Below are 22,428 nucleotides of genomic sequence, written 5' to 3' on the forward strand. Positions count from 1 at the left end.
GCATCTGTCTCCCTGTACATTAGTCTGTGTAATGGATTTTAGGGCTACTGCCTTACTTAATTACTCGATTTAATGTCTTATTAAGGACTCAGCTGACTTTGACTTTTTGGTCAATTAGTCTTTATTAATTACATTTTCAGAAATCTACATAATATTCAGAAATGTGTATCTATCTTTGATCCACACCACATCTAAAGACCGTGACTGTGTTCATTTCCAGGAGGGCAATCATGCAGGAAAAGCAATTTTACAGCAGTGCCAATTACAGACACACAGTCACAATCTTTGCACCCCTTGCAGTTAAACATTTTCCTCAGAGTTAATATTTCTACCATCTAGAGCTCAGCTTCATTATTGTGATTCTCAGCATTAGAATTAAAACAGAATTTCACCTTATGCTGCAAAACCTATCCCAGCGCCGCACTGGCTCACAGGCACACATTACAGAAAGGAAGGAAAAGACGCCCTAAAAACGATAAACAATCTTTTCTTTTCATTCTTCTTGAAATTCTTTTAATAAACGAGCAGCATTACAGGCAGCCAATCAGGAGCTAGTTTTCACAGAGGCCAAACCCTGTCCTCTAGAGGTTATGTTTACATACCACTCATTTGCAACTCAGTAGATATATTTTCGAGAGAAACGTAAATACAAAGTATGTTCTTTGGCATTTTATGCCTTTATATGAAAACTATGAGTGATGACAGGAAACAAGGGGGGAGAGAGATGGCGAATGACATGCAACAAAGATCCCTGGCTCCGGGGGTGTTGCAGTTCATGGTCTTCGCCTTAAACCCCTCGGCTACCAGAGCACCTTGAGGATATATTTTCGATGAAAGTATCTGTAAAGTCACAAAATATTCATACCAAATGCATCTGCAAAGTGTCCGCTGACCACATACAGTATTTAATTTCTTTTCTCTGTTATATCTGCTTTTTTTGTGATATATACACGCCTAAGGTTTGTTATCTTTGTGAACTCTGGGAAAGATCATCCTCTTGGCAAAACAATGGCAAAGTCTTGACTTGCAGCACAACATAGTATGTGTCCATTTTCATAATATTTAACCAAAATCCATGACCTTTCCTTAACCTTAATAAAAGTACTTCTGTTTACTCACATGTGGGACCCAGGATGCGGGTGTTGACATGGTGTCAAAGTTGTGAGCTTTGTACGCCCGCTATTGGCTCTGACCAACATTTGACAACATTGCAACTCAACAGAATCTTTGCAGCATTTATGCTTCCCTAAAAATGTTATTGGCTAAACAAATTAGTAGTATACACTGTAAATGCCACTTGTAGAAGACACGGCTGTATATAGAGAGTAAATATTCTTGTCTGTTACCAGCCAGTGTGCCAGTGTCTTAGGAGTTTGGTGTAAACAATACATAATTAAGCCAGAATAAAACACATCTGTCAGGAACACTTTTGCACTGTGAGACTTGTCAGCACTTGGTGAAAATAGTGCAGTGACACCCATCCATATGTCGCAGCTCAGCGCGTTGGCCTGTGGCTCTTATCTCTGTCTGACTGTATACAGACCAGCTGTTACAGCGGTGTGTTTCGCCAAACGGAGTGGCTCTAGGCAGGGGTCTGGTGCTATCTGAACGTTATTGTGTTAAGTTGGCATATCGCATGCGGTGCTGAGCTGTAGTGTGCCATGTCATGCTGTGCCATGTTGAACTGGGCCGCACTGTGAGCTAAGCACAAGTGTAAGGGTGTGAAAGGCAAGCTCTGAAACGCTGGCTATCTCCTCAGGGTACACAAAACAAGTTCAGATGCCATGCTCACGCTGTGTGTGTGTGTGTGTGTGTGTGTGTGTGTGTGTGTGTGTGTGTGTGTGTGTGTGTGTGTGTGTGTGTGTGTGTGTGTGTGTGTGTGTGTGTGTGTGAATGTGTGGTGCATGCGGGCGAAATATTGCTGGTGTGTGTATACCCTTGTCAAAGCATATGTGCTACTGAGCACAGATGTATTTACTGTATGTGTGTGTGTGAAGAGTCCTTGAGGTGACACACACACAAGCACACGCACACACACACACACACACACACACACACACACACACACACACACACACACACACACACACACACACACACACACTAACTTTGAAGCAGCCCAACTCTGAAATAGAGAACAAGTGTGATAAGACGGAGAGATAGAAAAGAGAAGGAGGGAGGAAGGGAGGGGAATAAGAGAGAGAGCAGCAGATGTAAAAATAGTCTGGAGGGAGATAAGGAAGCAGAATCAAAGGGAAAAGAAATGGAAACTGAACTGAAATGTAAACCAACAACACCTTTTGTTTTGTTTCATGCTTCATGTTTGACAGGTACAAGAATGCATATGTGTGTACGGGTGTGTGTGTGCATTTGTGTGTGAATAATGGTGAAAAGTGACCTCACCCCCCAGTCGTTATGAGTGGACTGCAGAGCCATGAGCTACAGCAATGCTTTTAGACCTGCTCTGCTCAGTCCCTCAATTACACAACAGTGCTGTAATATTGGGTTGCAGTTACATGCGAAGAACATACGCCATAAAGCTTACACACACACGCACGCACACACGCAAGCACACACACACACCAGAGCACACGGCACATACAGCTAAAGGCCATTTTAAGTAACATGTGTCTTAGCATAGAGAAGCTCTTTGGAAGACAGTTAAGTTAATGACTTCAGTAAGGGCATGTGACCATAAAATATAAAAGATCTAACCGCTGATCCCTGCATGTTACGTTAACTTTAGAGACCTGATTAATGTGCTGTTTGAGCAGCTTGATGCATCCGTCCATTGACTTTGGCACTATGACTTCATACCTGCAATCATTGAGTATTTATTTATGCATTATATATTTGTTTTTTAAGTATTTCATCTTTATCCTTCATGGAGATTCCAACAAGTCAACATGAAGGCAAAGGCTGAAGAAACACACTGTGGGGAAACCAATAGTTCCAGCAGTGAACCCCATTCATTTTCTGTGGTTCCCACACATGCACACACACCGGTAACTTGATGAAATTAATGCATTTTCAACATCTTAATGCATGCATGAGCTAACCTCTCGTGGATTTATTCAATAGTGGTATTCTATGTAGCCAACTTTGATTAATATTTATCTAGCAGAGATGCAGTTCTGGAAAACAGTGATGGACATGCATGACCTGAATATTTTACAACACCAATTCTAAAAAAGCTGAAACAGTGGAATATGAATAAAAACAGGATGCAGTCATTTGCAAATGAACTTTGTTTGCAGTCAATGGAGTTCCCAGGCCCATGCAGTAATATCCTTTACACAATCATGTGTTCACAAAGTGGTGAACCTCTCTCCATCCTTGTTTGTGAACGACAGAGCCTTTCCAGAATGCCCCTTTCACACCCAGTCATGATACTATCACCTGTTACCAATGAACCTGTTTACCTGTGGAATGATCCAAACAGGTGTTTTTGGAGCATTTTTTTCCCCAGTTATTTGTTCCTCCTGTACCAACTTTTTGAAAAGTGTTGCTGCATCAAATTCAGAATAAGCATATTTTGACAAAAATCAATGAAGCTGATGAGGTAAAACATTAAATATATTGTCTTTGTACTGTTTTAATTGAGTACATGTCAAAAAGCATTAGTAAATTATCACACTGTGCTTTATATTCCACACAGCGTCCAATCAGGGCTCTATATTTAAACCACTATAATGATGTGTGTGTTTGTGTGTCCAGAAAGAGGTTTGTGAGTGGGTGGGCGAGCAGCCTGCACATGTTCGGCTGAAGGGGTGTGGTGCAATTACCTCATCCATGACCAGGTTTCAGCCCTGGTCCTGCCTGACAGCATCGTATGCCTATGAAAAGGGACTTGCTGTAAAAGCAACTAGTGGAAGAATGCGATGGCTTGGTGGAACACTTCTATGCCTTTCCTGGCCTGTTGTCAGCCATCTTTCTCTCCCTGTAGGAGGTTGAATGAGTTTCTTTGAAGACTGCCCATTCAAGGAAAAATTTATCTGCCCTCTCCCTGGATATATTCTATAATAAAATGTTGAGCTGAATGCAGCTGGTTGCCTTGTGTATTTTGAATACTGACCAAACTTAAATTGAGCAGTTGCAGGCATTCTCTGACATTGTGCATGTTACATAAGAACATCAGGATGTGAGCAGTTGCGGCCATGGAAGCATGAGAAAAATATACTACAAATGTATTCTGCATTATGGAAACAGCCCCCCCCCTCCAAAATGAAACACAGACAAACTGATTAATGCTGTCTCTCCGCCACTCCCCAGGAGAAAGATTTTATATACAGTGCATGAAGGCATTACTGCAGTGGTCTTCCTGTCGTTTCATATTTCAGGTGGTGCAAATCTTCTAAATGCAGCCAAATCGTCTTGTCCTTTTAGCTGCAAGTAACGTCAGTTTGACTACATATTCTGCTGCGTTCGCTTACACATGAATGGTGCTTTGTGCTTTTAGCTGAAAAAGCCTTTGTTTTTCTCATGTTTAACTTAGAGTGCTCCTTGTCAAATGGAGACGAAAAGAGAGGAGACAAACTCTCTCTCTCTCTCTCTCTCTCTCTCTCTCTCTCTCTCTCTCTCTCTCTCTCTCTCTCTCTCTCTCTCTCTCTCTCTCTCTCTCTCTCTCTCTCTCTCTCTCTCTCTCTCTCTCTCTCTCTCTCTCTCTCTCTGGACATTGCCTGCACCTGCCGAGCAGGGTTAATAAATATCCATACACCTATTCATTCCCTCCAGGACTCCCACCTCTCTGATACAGAGAGCTGTCCCTCTAACTGCATTCACTGAAGACAGCCCATGTTAGCTTTCTTTCAGACTGTGGTAACTTCTGACTCTGTGGGAGCCGGTGTAATAGCCCAGCATGAGCACCACACGCTACTGAGTAGATTCAGACACTGTTCTGTCACTTCAATGCAGTCAGAAATACGAAGGGGGAATTCGTGAACAGGGGGAACTGCAAATGAAAGAAGCGTTTGAAGTAAAGCTGCACCAGCAGTACTTCTTCAGCTCAGACACATATACAGGTCTATTAGTCAAGGATGGCCTGTGAATGAGAGAGGCAATGTTATTCATTACATCTACAGAACAATAACAAGTTCATCTATTCAGACTGCAAAGAGCAAATTAAGAAATCAATAAAAAAAAAGGGGGAAAAATTAAGAATTGTTCTGCATTACTTTCTGCATTGTCTCACATGCAATGGACATTTGTCATTAGAGATGCGCCACTTTACTTGTGGTTTTGGCCACACTCGCTACATATTGATTGTCAGTCTGTTGGGTGGTCAGTCCACTGCAGACTTTAACATCACAATAAGTTCTGGAGGGATTGCCATAGAATTAGTACGCACATTCAACTGTCATAACTCTGATGACTTCTGTCTTCTCAAGCGCCACCATCAGGCCAAAATTTCAATTTGTCTGATCCTTCATGACTATCCATCCATCCATTTTCTATACTGCCTATCCCTGTCGGGGTTGCGGGGGGGCTGGAGCTTATCCCAGCTGTCAACGGGCGAAAGGCGGGGTACACCCTGAAATGGTCGCCAGCCAATTGCAGGGCAACATGCAAAGACAGACAACCATTCACACTCACACTCACACATAGGGGCAATTTAGAGTCACCAATCAACCTAATGAGCATGTTTTTGGTCTGTGGGAGGAAGCCAGAGTGCCCGGGGAGAACCCACGCATGCACGGGAAGAACATGCAAACGTCACACAGAAAGGGCCCGCCCGGGGATCAAACCGGCAACCTTCTTGCTGTGAGGCACGCGCACTACGCACTACCTGCTTGCGCCACCATGCCGCCCTCCTTCATGACTGTATACAAGCCAAACTAATGGCATTCCTATAAGCTGTACTTTAGGTGTTTAGTAGTAGTTGGCAAATGTTAGCATGCTAACATGCCAAACTCAGAGGGTGATCCTCATATTGTCATTGTTACTGTGAGCATACTAGCATTTAGCTCAAAGCACCATTGTGTCAAAGTACCTCTCATAAAGCAGCTAGAATAACTGTGGGCTGTGTCTGACATCACTTCCTCCTTCACTCAATCACTTCTGCTATATGATGCACACCCAACAGTCTACTCAGTAGTAAATTCGGATTTCAGGCACTTATGAATCATAATCATTTTGTACCACCACTGAGAGGTGTGGAGTCATTTTCTATACAACGTATTTCATTTAGGGATTGGTAGCAGAAAGCAGTGCACTATTTTGTTCTATTGTTCAACAGAACAGTCGTTTTAGCAGTTTTCAACACAAATACAATGGGAGTGATTTCAGACACAACTTTAATCACTCCGATCTGCTTGTGACTGCTGTTTTTAAAACATGTTTAATGTGTACGTTTCTTTCATCTGTGCCTTCGCTGCAAATCAATTTCCTGTTGGAGATAATAAAGTCAAACTCATATTGACTCAATATGCAGGACAGTGTATTGGTATTGATGTATCCCTCATTTAAACACTGGCGACAGGGGAAACCCTAACCAAATTAGCATCACTGCAGTGTCTGAGGATACATACTCCACTGACTCCATCACATGCAAATGCAGTACCTGAACTACTCAACAATCAGCCATAATTGGCTACACCTAATGCCACCAACACACATCAACAGATTATAATGAATTAGTCATGAATTTAATTTATATTACAAAAATCTTTTAGGAAGTGTCAAACTTATTTCCATACTAAAAAAACCCCAAAACATTAATTATTTAGCCTTCATTACCATACAAATATCACATCACACAACGTTTTGTATGACTGAAGCCTGGTCTTCCAGGGATTCAGAGATGGGATGGCGATATAAAAAAACAATGGAGACTCACACAGGGACAGAGAGAGATGAGACGGGGGATTGAAGAGCACAGTTGGACAAAGAGAAATGGGTTTGGAAGGGGATCAAATGTAAAAAAAAAAAAGGTGTGCAGGTGAAAAGAGTGAGGGAGGTGAAAAACAAAAGAGGGGAGATGAATGTTAATCCAGGGTTCAGAGAAGAGAATGGATTAAAAGGGTGCAATGGATGGATGGATGCAGGAAAGCGGGTAGAAATGAGTGTTTTGGCTTCTTTAGGCCATTGACCAGCCAGCTAAGCAGGCGGTTGACCAGTTTAGGTTGTATCATGTCTCCCTCATGGGCCATGTATTGAGTGACTCTGGGGGAGAGAGGGAGGGAGGGAGCCAGAGAAGTAGTGGGACTGGGAAGTGATAATTGGCGATATGCTTACCTGGCAAGGAGCCTGCAACCCCCAGCAGGGCACACAAACAAACATTGGCACGCACACACACACACACACACACGCACACACACACATGCACACACACACACACACACATGCACACACACACACACACACACACACACACACACACACACACACACACACCTGCCTGCAATGTTATATGCCAGGACAAGCTTTACCTCCTGCAAGCCTCCTCCACCCGCCCTTACAAACACACCCACGCACACATGAAAACGCAAACACACACACACCCACCCACGCACTCACTTGCACTTCTAGCCTTGTGAGGACTCTCATTGACTCAATGCATTCCCTAGCCCCTCACCCTAACCTTAACCATCACAACTACATGCCTAACCCTGATCTCTACCCTGACCCTAACCTAAACCTTATTCTAACCTAACTCTTAAAACCAAGTCTAAACCTTTAAAACGCCCCCTGTGAAGACTGACCAAAATGTCCTCACTCTGCTGGTTAAAACATGTTCCTGTCCTCACTGTGTAGCAAGTCCAAGCACACACACACACTTACACACACACACAGGTAGATTGACATTAGAGTAAAACCAATCCCGAGGTCTCTCCTATGGAATACTAATATGGCTGCCCTTGCCAGCTGACCTCTTATAGGCCAAACAGGCTGTCCGTCAAACTAATGGGGCGGAACGCTGGCATATTGCTTTCCCACAATCCCTCAGCAGAGCCAGGACACTCATTTACTTCAGTCAGCTTGTTGCCAAGGCAACATTTAGGATGGGTCTTGGTGGTGGATGCACGTACACACACTGCTTCACACACAGTTGTATATACATACTTGTGTACACACAAACTTACACATGTATGCACACAAGCACAGAGCAACCTGTTAAATGTTAGTATGAACTTATTCACGCAGACACACACACACACACACACACACACACACACACACACACACACACACACACACACACACACACATACACAAACACGACTAACAGCAGTGAAACAGGTGAATTTATGTATGCGGCTGAGACACTGACAGCACTGTCTGTATGTGGAAGGTACACTAAGTGCGCTTTGCCTCTCATCTCATCTCAGCGCCCCAAAACCAATCTTCTGCTCTCTCCCTTTATTCACAATTCATGCTGTCTTGTTCTGAAAGGCAAGCAGACAAGCCTGTCCTCCGCCTGCATTCTTCTCCTCATCCAGACAAGGAGAAAGCAGAGAGGGGGCTGCAGAGACACAGGGGCCAGGAGACTTCCAGTGCAGGGTATGAAACCCCCGTCCCCGTGCTGGAAGACTGATGAAAGATGTCAGCACACACAAATTCAGCCTGGCTTTTCAGCTCTGCAAGAAATCCAGTGTGAGAAGATTTTGTTCTTTTCCCCACCAAATTAAAAAATGTAAGTGGATGAAATTTTAATTGGGACCGTGCTCATCTATTGTGTGCTCTGCCTGGATATCTTAAAACATCTAAACCAATCATAGACGGGCGCTGTCTTCTTGGCTGGTTCACATCCTGTGCACTCTGTCCCCACAGACTGCAAACAGACTCTCTGATAGTAGCTGTCTGTGTTTGCAACTGTGTCTCTGTTTGATCACTAAGTTATCATACACAAGTACAACACGTCATAGCATTTAGGGGGATCAATTGGCAAAAATGGAACATAATATTTCTAAGTATGTTTTCATAATCACCTATAATTGTGTTTTGAGCTCATCGATGAGCTCTTTATATCTACAGAGGGAGCAGGTCCTCTTGCGCGGACCACGCCATGCTGCACCGCCATGTTTCTACAGTGGCCCAGAATGGACAAAGCAAACACTGGCTTTATAGAGGCCCTTTGGTTATTTAGCAGCCGTGTTATTCAGCCGGGTATTCAGTTGATGCAATCACCACTAGATGCCACTAAATCCTACAGACTGGTCCTTAAGGTAACGAAAACGCAGGAATTCTTATTTTCATTCTTATTCTTATTCTTATTCTTCATTTTTTCACTAATGTAAATATACTTATGAAAAAGATTCCATTTCTGCCAACAGATCCGCCTAAATCCCACACACTAGACTTCTGCAAAGCATGCAAACGAGGTAACTCTGGACTCAGTATACTTCACATTTCTGTGGACCCACATGTGAAACTGTCATGACATGTCCTGAAATGAAGTCTCATCCCAATAGACTGCTCAGTTGGCTGATGCCATTTGTGTCCAGGTCACACACACACGCATACACATACACACACACACAGACACACACACACACACACACACACATATATATATATGACATATGGTGACTTGAAAGAACAAACAAGTACAGATTTCAAAGTGTGAGTCATGGCTCCAGGAATTTTTATGGCATTCATTCAAAACATACATGTATATATAGATATATATAAACATATTTCTTGGTAACTGTCTGGCTGACTGAACCTCCAATCGTCATCTACGTTGTCTCTTCTATTTAGAAAATCAATCAAAGCAGTGAAACGTTGAAATGGCAGATAAGCTCTGGAATAAATGAGCAACTGCAGCCAGTGGACATAAAAAAAGGTTAATTTCCTGCCCTTGAGTTTGTTGTTGATGCGCTGCCTGAGCTCAGCACTCCTCCAGATTGAAGTGCGAAAACAATGTCGGCAGGTGTGCGTTTGATCTAACTGAATGACATTTACCCAGGTACCCTTGAGACTGAGTAGTAAAGCACTGTAAAGACCTTTTGTTGCTTCACCTCTGATGAAAAAAAAAACAGCTCACTAAAGCTGAATGAATGCTTGGTTACTCAATGCAGAGCATGATCTCTGCCAATGAAGGAGTACACCATGTTTTTCTTTTCATTTGGCTCCTGCATCTGTCTGTTATCTACTGGCCCTTCACTGCTTTTGTCTTTCCCGTCTTCTCCCTCTAACCATCATCTCCCTCCCGTCTCTCTTGTTTGTTCCATTCTTCTCTCCCTTTACCTCTCTCTCTAATTAACACCTACTGTAGGCTCTTTCTGCCTTAGCAAACCCCCAAGGGCAGAGCTGGAAAGAGACACAGAGAGATGGAAATAAATACAATAAGAAAGAGATGAGAGAAATCAGCGGAGCAGCAGAGAAGCTGGTACAGGGTGGCAGATAAAAACGGACATGGAGACACAGATTAAAAAAAAAAAAAACAGCCTCCTCCAGCCAGTCAGTGGATAATTTCAAAATTAAAACAGATGTTGTGCTTAAATTTAACTGAATTAATTTTTTTAAATAACTAAACCAGAGCGAACAACATAAACATGCTTTTCAGAGACACACATGCGCACAGTCTGATGCACACACATATTCACAGCCTCTCTAGAAACCATCTGTCTTTGTAGCGCCATCAGAGACTTGAGGACAACATCAAACGATGCTGTAGATCTCGAGGTGCTTGACTGAATGCATGCGTGTGTATGCGTGTGTGTATGCGAAGCCACAGGACACAACAGTGTGCAGGCCATTTTTATGGCTTGAGGCTCAGCTGGTGTATATCAGAAAGGGTGGAGCCGGCCTGTCTATGTGTGTGTGTGTGTGTGTGTGTGTGTGTGTGTGTGGGTGGGTGGGTGTGTGTGTGTGTATGTGTGTACACTCAGGACTTACTGCTCCAACAGAACACTTCAGGCAAACAAATTCACTTCTGCAGGCAGGCAAATGCACTGCTGTGAACTGGCACACGTATGCGCATGCACGCACACACACACACAGTGCACATACAGGTGTGCCGCTCGATAGGTCACCATGGAGACTGGGAAGCAAAAACACATGCATGCATACACACATACAAATCGGAAATGGCAGTGCAAGTGAGCTGGTCTGAAAGGCTAAAGCTGTTTGCCCGAATCAAGAAAAAGAAAACAACCACAGGCAAACGCGGCAGCCAAATTTGCAAGCATTAACACACACACACACACACAGGTGGAACGGAGTGTGTGTGTACATGTTTAAGTGAATGCGGCTGCCGCACTAGTTGCACAGATTTATTACAAGTATCGATTGGGCATGGACGTCCAACATCACACGCACGCAGCAAAGTACTGAGTCAACAATACACTGAAAAATGACTGTTTATATCCACCGCACTTCACACCCATAAATTATGAAATATCGACTTAGCACCTGGGCGCGCACACACACACACGCACACACATGAACATAGGCAGACAGACACACACGGCGCAGCATGCAAACGCATGGTGAACACCTGCAAAAACAAAGAGCTACCTGCTAGCAAGCACAAAGCAAAGTACAGACAGACACACCACTCACATAAAACACTCACACATACACACACTCTGTGCTTAGTGCATTGCACTGCATCATCTGATTAAAAGAAGGAGATTTTAAATTATTTGGTGTCCAGAGAGGGCCATTTGCACCACAAAGCTGTGCTATTAATAACAACAAGCAGCTTGGCAAGCGCACAAACGCACACAACCAATGGATCGGACAGGTTGTGACTTACCTCCACCTCCGCCGAGCAGAGTCTTGTTTGCTGAAAGAGAGACGAGAAAGAGGAAAAATTCATGAAAAAGACCAGCCTGAAACCCTGCAACTGCAGCTGGAAGCATTAATCAATGAATCAATACATCAAACCGGCAATATGGCGATATAATATTCTCTTGTTCCAACATCCCACATGTTTCGTTACTCTAGTTTAAATTCAATATCTTTGGGTTTTGGATTTGTGAGAATTGCATGTCAATTGATTAAATAATGGACAGATCAAGCAATAATGAAAATAACTATTAATTGCAACCCTAATCAAACCTAAAACAAACTGCTAGAGAAGTTTTGATTTCTTTTTCTTCTTTTTTTTCTCAATACACTGAATTGATGTAAATCATTTAAAATTAAAAAAAATAATTTCCTGGTTGCAGCTCCTCAAAAGTGAGGATTTTCTGCTTTTCTGTACGTCAATTGTAGACGTTTGAAGCCATCGCGTTTGGCTTTCCAAATTTGTGATGGGCATTTTTAATTGAATAAATAAAGATTGATCAATAATGAAAATGGTTCGCTGCAGCCTGAGTAACAACTAATAGAAAATGCAATACTGACCAACGCTGAATTCAAGGTTGCGTTGGTAGTTTTGACTGCTCGCTTGCAACAGAGATCTCACTATTTCGTTCCTTCTAATCAGTGTAAAACCATATTTTGTGGTCGCAGACGCAGACTGGGCCCTGCACTACCTTGACCTTTCACCGCAGAGTTAAAAAACACCTCATCACCGCATTTATTAACAGATGAGTTCAGAACATTTCTTCATTTGCACTGTTGTGTGCGTGGGTGTGCTGCTCAGAAACTCTGCACTCCTGAGACTTAATCAAGTTTTATATCTAATTGGCTGAACTTCTGTGTACTAAAATAACTTGAAGCCTTTGCTTATATTTACATGCTGGGGGGGAAAAAGCGTCTCCACATTTGTCCTTCAGAAGATAATTTGTTATTGGTGTTGCTGGTTTTACCAGCCAGCGAGCTGATTGCATTCACCTGGTGTTACAGGTGTAACTCAGTCCCTGATTAGATGGATAGAATGAGGACCAGCAGGCTCTGCGTTCTGTCATTGAGGACCGAGAAGCTTTGCACGGTAAAAATGAGTTGCTTCACTGGCTGGAAAGCTAATAAATAAACTCATGCTGAGGCTCCACTCCAAAGCGAAATAAACAACTCTGTGAGAAGAAACAGGCAAGCAATATGGTCAGATTGATCTTTTAGTTATGAAAAAAGTCACTTTCTACCTGGATAACAAGAGGGTGACAGTAGCTTGAATAAAATAACAATATAATGAGCTCTTTCTAACGCGAGGCAAGCAGAGAATTAATGCTAGCAGTGACCAGTGTGTCCCAAATCATTACCTTTCCCACTTGAATCACGCCACTGCACATGTAAAATAGTGTAAATTGCTGGCAGGGTGATAAAGCTTTCCGCTGCTGCGCCTGACATATGTGATATGCAAGTGTTTTTCACACCCGCATATCCATAAACGTGTGGAGTCAGCAGCGCTAGCCCGGGGACATCTGCACTTCCAGAAAACACTAACCTGACCACAAACTCATAAAAATCATGTTTCCACATTCTTTCCCTGCTCGTGGATCCAATTTGGGTTGCTGTGACCATGTTAGGAAAATCTGATAAGCACATAATCTCTCTCCGACCGTTACAAAGTTACGTCAGAACACACAGGGGACGTCTCTCATTTTAGTTACTCTTTGCCAGTAGGCATTGTGCCAACTGGGTACACACTCAGACAGCGCATCAGGCAAGTTGGTTTTAGAGAGCGAAGTAGACAGACTAAATCCTACAGCTGTCTTTCTCTCTCAAGAATCCTCCTCAACATTTCCCCCACTGCCTCATTAATGGTAAATCCCACTTAATTTCAGCTTTTAAACACACTATATGTCTCTGTATATGTGAAACACTGCCTCAGTAACGTCTCCCAAAGTGAACACCTCCGCTCTCTAATTTGAAAATGTGCAGCTCCATACAGTACGAACTTAAAATAAAAGGCAATTATCTAATGTGACAGTATGAGATTATTTCAGCTTGTTTAAGAGCTGATACATCTCATGAGGACCTGAAATAAAGCTCATTCAGATTTAAAAGCTAAGACAAATAAAATGTTTCCATTAAGTCTCCCATTCATCGTCTCCTGATTAGCTGCAGGCTGTACAAACAAGTGATATCACACACTGGGTCTTGTTAATGGGGGAGACCGGCGGCAAATGGACAAAGACGCAACTGTAACATCTCAAATTGCACCAATCAGAAACAAGACAAACCCTGAAACTCATTATGCACATGGTCTGTGATGATCCCTCTTCGCCTGCAAAAACTGCTGCCTCTTAAAATTTTCTGCAATACAATTTTTTCTTCATCTATACTGTTTTCCTCATAGTATCTTTACCTCTAATATCCACGAATTTAATGTCTAGTTTTGATGACCGCCTCATGTTTGATGTCTTTGTCAAATGTTACCTGCATTGTTTCCAGCCAGCAGGGCAGCTTGAGTCATTGGGGGTAATTATAACACTGTGTTATGACACCATCAAAACGGCGTCCAGCTTAGCAATGACATTTTTTCAGCTGTTATGTTTGTAATAGTAGCCTTGTATTGTACTGGTTGCAGCCATTTAATTATTACACATTTTAACACAGTGCATTTGTAACATCTCAAACTGAACCAATCAGAGACAGAACCTCCACGTGCTCTGTGGTGATTCCTCTCAGCCTGCCAACAGACAAAATGATGGCTCATGCTTTTCAAAGCTGTCTGTTGTTATTCATTATACACTGTTTTTATATTTGTGTAATTATATGATTAATTGCACTGTTTTAATTAACCTGGATTTAATTGTTCAATGGATATTTAATTGTGTATTCTGGGAGTTCAGTGTTGTCTTCTGTATTTATATGAAGGTAGAATTGCCCCCATATGCTGTTACAACAGACCCCGCATGTAAGGCAGAAGTGACATTTGACTTTTAGTGTTTCAATCAATATTGTGACTCATGTGAAAATTGCATGTGAAAACTTTGACTTGACAAGTTAAACACAGACACACAGAGGTTTCTGAGTAATGACATCTAAACCACAAGTTTGAACAATAACCCCGGTCTCCCTGAATTCATCCATGCCGACAAAGTGCAGGCCATACAAGTGCAAAAACTCCTGTGTGATGCAGGTTTTCCATTTGAAATGAAGACACATCTGCCCGAAGGACAGATGATACAGCTGCAACATGGAGATCTGAACCCAAACCACAGCTATCACAGTGCTGGTGTTGATGGTGTGGACTGGTGAGCCAAACTGAGACACCAGGGACATTCTTAGTGACAAGCTAGTTTTAAAGTAGCAGTTTACTAAATTGCGTTACACTCAGCCGGTCAGACTTAATGTGTAAGTCACAGTCGCATCACAAAGCCAAAACATAGCTGCCAAAAAGGTTTAGGGGGCAAAATGATGTATCAAACATAACCGTAAAATCTATAAAGGTATTGCTCTGTTATGTTCATGCAGTTTAAACTGAGAGGGAAATATCCGATGAAGCAAACCTAACTCATGCTATTTGGTCATTTAGCGTATTGATATTAATCAAGTATCAGGTCAGACATGTCTTTTACTTTTCAATCTAAACAGGTCACCTGTTAGCAGGCTAATGCTAGTTCGATCATTTGGTTCAGTTCGCTACATCACACATACACCTCTCAGATACTGGGTGTTAATATTTCATTCAAGCTAATCTTTATGAAAGAACTTGATTTAATGCAGCAACCCATTTTAATCTAGCCAAATCTCCACTTATTAAACACTTTCATTATAATTATACAAAGTTTGAGTTGGTGCAACCGACACAATGGGAGTGATTAGGTTTACTTTCAGATGAATATGTGGACATGTCATCAGAAAAAAGAGGTTTTTTTTTTTTAACATCCACTTCAGTTTTACCTCTAATACCATAGTTTGTCATAATACATTATCAGTGGTTAAACTTTCTCATGTTGAGCAGAAGACACATGGCATATGGGACCGGCGGTCGCCTCACACTCTGAGACTAAAAGGTTGTCACAGTTTAAGAGCAGGTGGATAAATCCTGGCCAAGAAATCAGGGAAACAGCACTAACGGGTTCCTTCAGTGCACTTTAAATGAAAAATATGCCTGTGGATGTTTTTACTGTTATGTGTCAGTTTATGATGTTTAATGCATTTCAGGAAATGTATTTTTTCAGCCGCTACCTGCTTCGTCTACATCTATGTCAGCTGATGTCTAACGTTTCCCATAATGTTGTCACAATAAAGCTCAAAGAGCACACTCACGCAGCGATAGTGAAATTCCTCCAGTGAAGAAAAAAACTCTGTCCTGTTACTCAAAACACAGCATGTTTTATGGCTGCATTGCCTTCTTGATTACTGAGGCTGGCATCAGTGTGGAAATCTGTATCTCTGCCTCCTCTGCGATGGATTTCTCCCAGTAAAACTGATGAACGGCTGCTGCAAAATGGTGTATCAAAAGAAGCCCTTCTGAGTGAATGACACCAAAGCCTGGTGGTTACTGATGTTTTAGATTGCTGAAATCTTTTTCTGCAATCATTGTAGCTGCAGGAAATGTCTCAGTGAGAGGACACTGTCTGTGTTTGGACAGCTTTCAGCAGGAATAAGAGAAATAAGGCTCCAAATGTTCACTAAATAGCCCCAGAATTACGATGTGCATTGCCAGCAGAATAGCATGCATGGAATTGTGTCACTTGAACTTTGCAACTTTGAATATTGCAAACTTATTTATCCATCTAAATTGATATCAATAAAGGCAACGTAAAAGATCCGGGGCATCGCATGTCATGTCATGGCCTTCAAACAAAGTGGCTGCTGTCTAAGTGAGCGTTCAGAATAAAAAGCGCTGCGTAAAAATAAATACTATGTTGGTGGGGACGTGATGCTTCAGGTACTGGTGAGACAGTGAAATATAATCCAGGTAGTCCAGCTTGAGTAATAGATCCATCACTTCAACGGCAGACCCCAAAACACTGCACCATGTTTTATAAGACTAAGAGGAATGAAGGAAGGGTAGAAATGCAGCTCATTTTACAAAGTAATCTGCCCGGAGTGTGGGCGTAAATGTACTCAATCAGCCAATGAAGCACCTTGCAGGGTGAAGTTGAAAGATTAAACCCCTTTGCCCAACTATGCCACCATTTTCAGAGCTCTCTGTTTTTCTTTAAATGAATAAAAGGGCTGTGAGTTTTCCATGCTGTGCAAATGTTAGTCTGAACCTGGCCTCTGAACCACCCCGCCCCCACACCTTTCCAATGTCAGCTTGAGACGACTGCGCCTGACACTTTTTTTTTGGAAAAGACCGAAACCCACAATCATGTCTCTTCATGTAGGGATTGACCAGGTGTGCACAGGTGCAAAAGTAGGAGGGTTTCAAACTCCTTCCTCAAGCTGTTTCCCTTTTCCTAATGAGCACAACTGAGTGCAACACCAAGAACGCCTTCATAGAGAGAAAGTGTTTTCTCCACTTCGCACGATCTAATGAATCAATCACAAACGACACCGAGCTCTTCCCTTCAGACGTGGTCAGACAACATGCTGTCTCCTAGTTTGGTTGAAGCACGCTGAAGCCTTAACAATGCTCTTCTGCGCTCTACTTCACTGCAGCCTGTTAAAAAATGTATCAAACGCTAATGTCGGGTTGACTGCTCGCACTTCTGGTAGCGTTACAATATGCTCTTGCTATAGTAGGTACGGGGAACACTATACGTGAGTTCATAATTGTACACATGGTTGGCTGCCCAGGCAGTTCAGAAACTATAATCCTACATCCTATTTTCATTTTATTTTGCCTTTCGCAGAAATTGCACCAAGTTCAAATTCAAGTTTAACTTTTACCTCGCCTGATACCAGCACAGAATTAATTTTTGTTTTATCTCCTCACTTTAAATTCATCTTGCTTGCAATCTTTATTCATGGGATTATATAATTATTAAGATTGTCTTATGTAAGGTACAATAGACCTATGATAAATTATCAATGATCCCATGTAATTCTGCTGTTCGTGGTGCCTGAGACCAGCCTCTGAGCCCTGTGGGGAAATAAAGGCATCAAAGCAACCAAAACACTCATGTGTATGCACGATCATGCAGTTACAGACACATGGACAGACACACACACACACGAGGGTGCACACACAGAGGGGATGTGAACAATAAGACATCTGCACGCACATACGCCGTACAGCCACACGGACACACACATACAAATGCAGACAATCGAGACAGAGTTTGGGTAACCATGGCAACGGCAAAGCCCAAAGGTTTGTTACTGAAACCTAGTTAATTAGAGAGAGAGAGAGAAGGAGAGAGTAATATTGATACTCGAGGGAAAGCGTTTCACCATCTGTTAAAACCCACATGTATCGTCTACCCAGTCGACTGCTGACCGAGTCGAACTGCATGTGTGTGTGAGAGAGACAGAGTGTTTGAGGTGTGTGCACGCACTGGCCACAGTTGTTGCATGGTCAAAAGCAAACACACAAAACTGCCTTCTCCCATGGCGCCGAATATATGGAGGCTAAGAGTATCTTTTCTTATTGGTATTAGATGACTAATTGTAATAGCTAATAGTCAGCAGCTAAATAAAGCATGCTAGCATCTGCTGCCGCGACACACCAATTATCAGAGAGGGGAAGGGATCAGGGTGATAAGTTACACAACTACATACAGAGCGAGAGAGAGGGAGAAGAGGAGGGTGGGTAAGTTGACTGGGGGAGAGTGAAGGAGGAGAGTGCAAGGTGTCAGGGGGATGGAGGGAGGGCTCAGGGAGGGGGAGGGAGAGACAGAGAGAGAGAGGGAGGGGTGACGAGGAGTGAGTGAGAGAGACAGAGACAAAGTGAAAGAGAGTTGAGGGTGGAGAAGGGAGACGCAGGACTAAATTTGCTGGGAACATAAAACAACAAGATGGAGTGTACTTCTTTCCTGGGAGGTAAGTAATCACACTGAGGGGGTGAAAAGAGGAGAGAGACACATAGAGGGAGAGAGACATAGAAGGATGGACAGCTGGGCAGATTGATGCATCAGGGAAGGACAAGAGTTCAATGCTCAAAAACTGGCCAGACAGAGGAGGAGGAGGAGGAGGAGGAAGAAGTTGGCAAGGGGAGACTAAAGAGAGGGTGAAAGCGCTCATTTACTGTTGCTTTAACCACCTGTGAGTGTGTGAAAGTGTGTGTGAGATTATGTTAAAAGTCAGGAGTAGTGATGATGATGATGATGATGATGATGATGATGATGATGATGATGATGATGATGATGATGATGATGATGATGGGAAAAAGGCTAAAATCTCCTTCAGGTGAAGCTCTCTGTTAAACCCTCTTCGCTCTCTGCTCTCTGTAGCCCTCCATCTTATTTTTCTTTCTCTCTGCTCTCCGCGCCCTCTCCTCCTTATTCCCCAGGCCCCAGAGCAACCTGTTTGTGTATTCCTCCCTCTCCTGCCTCCCCCTCCATCCCTCTCCCTCTCCACTACCCACTTGTCCTAACTACCATTACACCTCTTTCGGTCATTTAATTTCTAGACATCATTTAGTTGGTCCACTTGAGAATGCCAATCAATTTGCTGGTGTCCTTATGGAAAAAAGGACAGAGCTACTGATACAGCACAGCACAGATGCAGATATGTGAGACTGTATAAGATCATAGTACGGCTGAATTGATCCCGAAGATGAAACAAAACACCGTTTTTTCAGCAGAGAAGGATAGAGATTAACCATCTAATACTGTATGCATTAAGCATTTTAAAGAGTATTCATTTATGGTATCCAAACAAACAGCACAGACAGATCAGTGTGGGGACACAGAGTTCCCGTAAGGCTAAAAAGATGAAAAACATTATTAAAATATAAAAAATAATGATTTTGAAGATCTGGGTCTTATTGGCTTTCCTTGGCCCTCCAGCAAATGTAGCTCCGGTATTTCACTGTGGATGTGTTTTCAAGCTTCCTGCTGTCTTATTCCCACTTCAATATGAAGACCTTTATTTCACCTCAAGGTTGTGGCTTTGACGTCCTGAGACCACGCGGTGAAGAAAGAGAAACGCCGTTTCATCTTTATAACACAAGCATCTCATTGTATCTGACTTTTTGATGAGGCTCTTCAAGATGCCTACATGTGAGGTGGAACAAAAACTCGCAGTACTTTGAACTGATCTGGTTCAATGTTAAGCTGACATGTGATGGACCCTAACGTCAATAATTACCTGTACGTCGTTACCGTGCGTTCACACCTGCAGGGACAATACGACACAAAGCGGCTGGTTTCGAATTCATGGCGAGATAGGACAGAGAGGTCTCAAACAGTATAGGAATGGGAGAACGCTGACCAGAGTTCAACTTCATGCAAATGAGTACAGTGATGCGGTGCAGCGATGGCCGACTGATGGGTAGATGTATTCACTTTATGTTCTTCTGCTGTGAACCCACTCGTGTCCATAGTTAATACAACAGTTGGCTACAGTTTGTGTACTCAACAACTCAAACAGAAACACCCAGCAGGCACGCTGGCATTGAGAGAGCAAAAAGCCAGAGAAAAAAGTTTGAAGCCAGTTCAATAAGATTATCAATAAACATTTGACAGAGACAGCCTGGCAGGTTTGACGGACAATAGGGGAAAAAAACACAGTGAAAAGCTGAACTTTGATTGAAATAAGTAATGCTAAAATGACTGGTGGATTAATCAATTAAGAAAAAAAGAAATGATGGCAGCTTTGATTACTAGTTTGTTTCATGTTTTTGGCTGTTGCTGAGACCATGCAAATCATTTAACAGCATAAATTATGGCGATGGCTGATTTGTGATTGCAATTGGTAATTATCTTTAACATTTCACAGAGAAAATGGTGAATGAGTTCATTCAAAGTTCTGACATTTTAATCTATAATTAATAATTAATCCTAATATGGTGACTTACTGTACGCCAGTGCAGGCTGTATGTACTGGCATACATCGCAATGTAACACAGTGAGGTGATATTAGCGTGTCGCATCACAGTCTTGGAGCTTATGTGGCTCATTTTGTAATCACCACTAACATACGGTGGTCATGTAACACACTTGAAGGCTCAGCTGACCAAACATCACCCAGATGTTCAAGCTGTCTTTTTTTTTTTTTACCTTTAACAACTAAACAGGTAATAATGGGTAAAGTACTGGTCTGATATTTGCTTTCATCAGCAAGAACATACGGGTACACCCATGCAAATGTGTGACCGAGGCTTTATATTGGCCTTCTGTGGTCTGACTAGTTTAGCTTTAGTTGAACACCCAGGTGGTGCAGGTGAATGCAAACTAACCACAGCATTTTACTTACAAACTCACAATCATCAGTGCAAAAGTTCTACTGTTTAATACAGAGGACGACATAGTAAGTATTTACTTTTGGGCCAACTTTATCAAATCAAAAGTTTATGAGTGCCTGAGTCTAATTCATATTCTGCCCCTACAACCTGTTACACACCTACTCTTTCTAACTCTAATCAGCACCATGAGACTGTTTTCATTTTTAGTTGTTGGTTATATTAATATTTTGCATGTTTTTTGCTGGGAATTTGAAGGGATTGCATCCCTTAACCTACTTTTACTTAAGACAATAATTGCCTGCACAGGCACTATTAAACTGATACCATGAGGGATAGCTCGACCATAAATTACAGTAATTTACCACAGACGCGCTAATGGCTCCTGTAGGAATATGACTGCTATTTTTCATTAAGGAAACTGTAACACAAAATGAAAAAAAATATTAAACTGATTGTTAAATGATCCCCTATTATAACAGGATGCAATTAGCATCACTATTTGATTTTGTATGATGAGGAAAAAGTATTACAATTTGACGAAATGCAATGCTACAACATCACAATCAGTGCACATGACAGCGTACTGCACAACTGTGATGAACGAACGCTTCCCTGAAAACCTGATTACACACGTTACTGTGTCCACCATCGCTTTACATTAAAATATTAAATGGTACATCTGTTAAGTGTAACCTGACCAGTTTCTAGTAGAGACCAGTCAATAAATCTGACAAAATTAGCTTAATGCAGATATCTGTACCATTGACATTACAACAAGCACTGACCAGGTCATAAAACTGTAAAGCACGTATCATGGTTACAGTTCTTTAAAAGACAGTTTGACGTATGACGTATAATGTTTGTGTCATTTATATATGTATAAATGTAAATATCGTCCGAGATCTCAGTATTTCCTCTTATTTTCTATGCTGTCAAATGTCGATGACATTACGAGATCCAAACTTACTGGTGACAATATTATTGTCTCATTCTGACTGCGACTGTGAGTCGGATTACGGGAGTCGCTTGAACTGAGTCCGACTGAATCTTGGGAGTCTACTGTACGTATCTCTGGAGGAGCACCAGAGGGTGCTAGTGGTGCAGCTGCACCCAGAACCAGGACCCCAGGGGACCCACAGGAGCCCTCTACAGCTGTGCACATATAATTGTTTTTTGCATGTTCGGATGAAGTAAGGGTGTGGCAGTGTTTTGCACCCGGCCATGACCTGCCAGTGAAAGCTACATTTAACATCACTGTGTATGCAGCACCCAAAGGGCTAAGCTGAGTTAACTGTTTTGTGAAAGAACTGCCCAAAGGTAATAAATGCAAATTAATTGTGAGGCGTACC

The 22,428-nt window shown here is 42.3% G+C and overlaps 2 protein-coding genes across 4 annotated transcripts in view; one reads left to right on the forward strand and one right to left on the reverse strand.

The window, feature by feature from the left end:
• Window positions 1–22,428, reverse strand: part of macrod1 (mono-ADP ribosylhydrolase 1) — a 111,030-nt gene that overhangs the window by 34,023 nt on the left and 54,579 nt on the right. For all 3 annotated transcript variants that reach the window (XM_070962591.1, XM_070962590.1, XM_070962589.1), the window contains exon 4: window positions 11,702–11,731. In XM_070962591.1, coding sequence (XP_070818692.1) covers window positions 11,702–11,731 — 30 coding nt within the window. The remainder of the gene's footprint in view (window positions 1–11,701; window positions 11,732–22,428) is intronic.
• flrt1b (fibronectin leucine rich transmembrane protein 1b) overlaps window positions 18,647–22,428 on the forward strand; it is a 33,950-nt gene continuing 30,168 nt past the window's right edge. The window contains exon 1 of the mRNA XM_070962524.1: window positions 18,647–18,714. The gene's annotated coding sequence lies outside the window, so the exon portion shown is untranslated. The remainder of the gene's footprint in view (window positions 18,715–22,428) is intronic.

This window comes from Chaetodon trifascialis, chromosome 5 (assembly GCF_039877785.1).
Source record: "Chaetodon trifascialis isolate fChaTrf1 chromosome 5, fChaTrf1.hap1, whole genome shotgun sequence".
In the NCBI taxonomy this organism is placed as follows: domain Eukaryota; kingdom Metazoa; phylum Chordata; class Actinopteri; order Chaetodontiformes; family Chaetodontidae; genus Chaetodon; species Chaetodon trifascialis.